Raw genomic sequence first — 3,416 nt, 5'->3', positions numbered from 1 at the left:
AAAAAAGTCGGCCTTCTGAAAGGTTTGTACATTTCTCTGCACTCAGTGCCAGGCTGGAGCTTCTTTTTGCAGGGTTTGCTGCATTAGTGCGGCGTGGAGGGGACCAGGAGTAATGAAGCCCAGGTTGCTTTGATAAATTGTCTTAGTGAATTTTGGGTTTTTGTTAACCGCAAGTCATAATCATCAGAATTATAAGGAATGCATGCTTGGAATAAATCATTCTGCATTATTTCCATTACAAATGTGCACAAAACTTTGTTGATATTTCGCTAAAGTCTCAATTGCAGAGTTTGCATTGAATAAGAAATGCAGTTAAAATCACATGTGAATAAGTTATTCATAAACATGGAGCGAAATCATCCTCCAATACGGCATTTGCATACAATATTTWAATTTTTTTTGAGAAATACTAGTATTTTATTTCCTTGATGCCACGTGGGTTTGACATCTGGCTGGTGAAACATCACCAAACATTTTATTTCAGTTTTATGGAAATAAAATGTTGTCCCGTCTRAACAGATGGCATCTGTGCAGAAAACTGAAAAAGCAACAGTGTGAATTACATTTTAATTATAAAAAAAAATTATTTAAAAAATAGTAAACAGAAACAAAGAATGGTTAGATGAAACTTTAGATGAATTACGTACAACTGGGCAGATCTAGGGAAGGAAGAGTGTGAGTTTGTGTCATCTACTAGTGAATAGATGAATAAAGACATGATTGTAACCATGGAAACAGGTCAAAAAAACTGCCAGTGATTTTTTTCTTTCTTTTAGGTCAAAAAAGCYAAATAGGTATTTATGATTGCAGTGTGTTATGTTTCTGTATTGTACACTGGTGTTTAATTTTCTGAGTAAAACTTAAACAAAACTAGAAAATAGTAAATTCGCCATGTTCACTGTAAAAATACAAAATTTTACCAAGTTCAGCAAAATATCGGAGCTTGTTTTAAGTTAATAATTCCTTAATATTGATGGAAAAAGTTGTAGTTCCATTAGCAGATGAAACTGTCAATKGTTCAGTTGYAGAACATTCAGTTTTGGCATGATATAATATGTAATYCWTGGAGTTTCAGGTGTTATTAGTGCTAATTTACATTCACTTTTCAAATACACGGTCGTATGCACCTACTCCAACATCTCCTGACCGCATGAATGTCAGAGGCCTCTTCAGATGGGTTGCAAAACTGACTGCTACTGGAGATCCTTCTTGGCCACCAGCCACAACCACTCTTAAGACACTTTGATGATATGAGTAGCGACATTTAATGTCTCTTTGGAATATAATTGACTGTTTTTTATGACGTCATAAGCTCAGATCACTCTGATRGGCCGCTTCCTGGATGACCCACTGGTTCACGTTAAGAAATGCACCAAGGATGGAGGTTCCCTTTTTCGTCACATCATTTCTAGATTGCGACACTTTCAAAGTGGTTAAGTGTGATTTATTTTTTTTCTTTCAGTTTTTTGCTTCTGAATTAATTAAATGTGGTGACGTACATAAAAACTGTCTAACACAGCTGTGAACCACAGCTTGCTTCCCTCGGAGGGCAGAAGTAGTCAATCACATGTTGATGACGTGCAGGTAAACAAAACGCTGAGCCAATCAGAGAGCGGAGGCTGGATCAGCTGACRGGTGGCGTCACGTCAGAAGCTGTGTTGACAAAATGGCAGGACACGAACATCACCACTTCTCTCTGTGCTTCTGCGACTTGATGAGGTACAATGCTCTGTTTTGTTTATACCAAAAATATAGCATTATATAGAAAGAAAGTGTCGGAGAGAAATGCATTAATGTATTGMTTAAAATTTAATTGAGGGGACAGTGCTAAGATTAGCCTAGCATGTAGCAGGCTAACGTCAAACTGAAACAGGTTTCAGGTGAACTCCTTCCGCTCTGCTCTCAGCTCTCCGTCTCCCTCCGCCGCAGGTTGCTGTGGTCCCTGGTGATGCCCTGCGTCTACCTCAGCCTGGCCCTGACCCTGCTGCTGCTCCTGGTTCTGCTGGGGCTCCGCGTGTGGTTGCAGGGTCGCCGCAAGACCCGCCGCGCTCAGGACGGCGGCCCGGCTGTGGCTTTCTTCCACCCGTACTGCAACGCAGGAGGAGGCGGGGAGCGGGTGCTCTGGTGCTCCCTGAGGGCCCTCATGAACCGGTAACCCAGTGCTCCGGAATAAAGCCCAGCCACATCCTTTTCTCTAGATAATATCTGTTCCGTGCTGCCACTGACAGGAACCTGATTTAAAGGTTTCAGGTGGCACCGTGTTCAGAGGCTACGGTCCTCGATGCGGTTGTCCCGAGTTCGAGTCCCGGTTTTCCCTCTCGCCTCTCTCCAGTGCCTGTTTGCCTGCTGCTGTTCAACAAGAGGCCACTAGATAACCACGAAACCTTTAAAAGCAAAGGTTTAATTGTTTACACAACTGGAGATAAGAGCAAACTAGTGTCAGGTCTCAGTGACCTGTCTGTCGACGTGGCCCTCTGCGTCACAGCACCTCATGATCACGACCCATAATCCTGTTTGAGTATAATAATCTATTTTAGACCTCAGTAATGTCCAGTTTTCAACCTCCTCATATAGGGGTGGTCCACATAGACTTAAAATTGATCCTGATATTTTATGGTACTTTTGTGATAACAACAAAAGTGATGAGATTACTTATTTTTTAGGTATCTATATGTAATATATATTATAGAGAAACACAAATGCTGCACTAGAAAACATCCCCATTTGTAATGAGTTTCTTTAGGACACTAGTGAGAAATTTAATCTGAATCACTAAACTGCACACAGTAACTGCATTTAATCATATTGCTAAATGTATTGTTATGTATTGATGCTCTCATTGAACAAACCTACAGAGAGTCAAAACATTTCGTTATGATCTCATTTTTATMAGRGCGCTTTCCKTCAGGCATTGCTGATGGCTTTTTTTCCTCAAAGGTTTTCWTCCATTAAAGTCAGTAAGAGCTTGTCTGACAGTTGCCCTGGTAACTGATTCTGATGCTTGATAGGTTTGTGGTTGTGCCATATACCTTCCTTATTTAAACGATGGATTGAACAGATCTCTGATAAGATAACTGCTTTAAACTTCTCCAGAACCGTCTCCCTGACCCGTCTGCTGTCTTCCTTCATCTTCCTTTTTTTTTTTTTAATATTTGAAAACCTAAAAATGGAGAACTTATGGCAACCATTGCCTCCCCATTATTCCAGATACCCCAATGTTTCCTTTGTGGTGTACACGGGGGATAAGGGAGTGACTGGTGAGCAGGTCCTGGAGGGGGCCCGGCAGCGTTTCAACATAACTCTACCCCGACCCGTCACCTTCATCTTCCTGCGTCACCGCGGCCTGGTGGAGGCCGCTTCGTACCCTCACTTCACCCTGCTGGGACAGAGCCTGGGCTCCATGTTCCTCGGTAAGA

General features: G+C 41.9%; 1 protein-coding gene across 1 annotated transcript in view; it reads left to right on the top strand.

Annotated features, from left to right (window-relative positions):
* LOC103460209 (GDP-Man:Man(3)GlcNAc(2)-PP-Dol alpha-1,2-mannosyltransferase-like) overlaps window positions 1-3,416 on the top strand; it is a 21,624-nt gene that overhangs the window by 8,582 nt on the left and 9,626 nt on the right. The window contains exons 3-5 of the mRNA XM_017303197.1: window positions 1,585-1,719; window positions 1,930-2,151; window positions 3,208-3,410. Of these exons, the coding sequence (XP_017158686.1) occupies window positions 1,667-1,719; window positions 1,930-2,151; window positions 3,208-3,410 (478 nt within the window). The 5' untranslated portion in view covers window positions 1,585-1,666. The remainder of the gene's footprint in view (window positions 1-1,584; window positions 1,720-1,929; window positions 2,152-3,207; window positions 3,411-3,416) is intronic.

The sequence above is a fragment of the Poecilia reticulata genome, unplaced genomic scaffold (genome assembly GCF_000633615.1).
Source record: "Poecilia reticulata strain Guanapo unplaced genomic scaffold, Guppy_female_1.0+MT scaffold_207, whole genome shotgun sequence".
Taxonomy (NCBI): domain Eukaryota; kingdom Metazoa; phylum Chordata; class Actinopteri; order Cyprinodontiformes; family Poeciliidae; genus Poecilia; species Poecilia reticulata.
The sequence above is the reverse complement of the archived record's forward strand: the minus strand, read 5'-3'. Positions and strand labels throughout refer to the sequence as shown.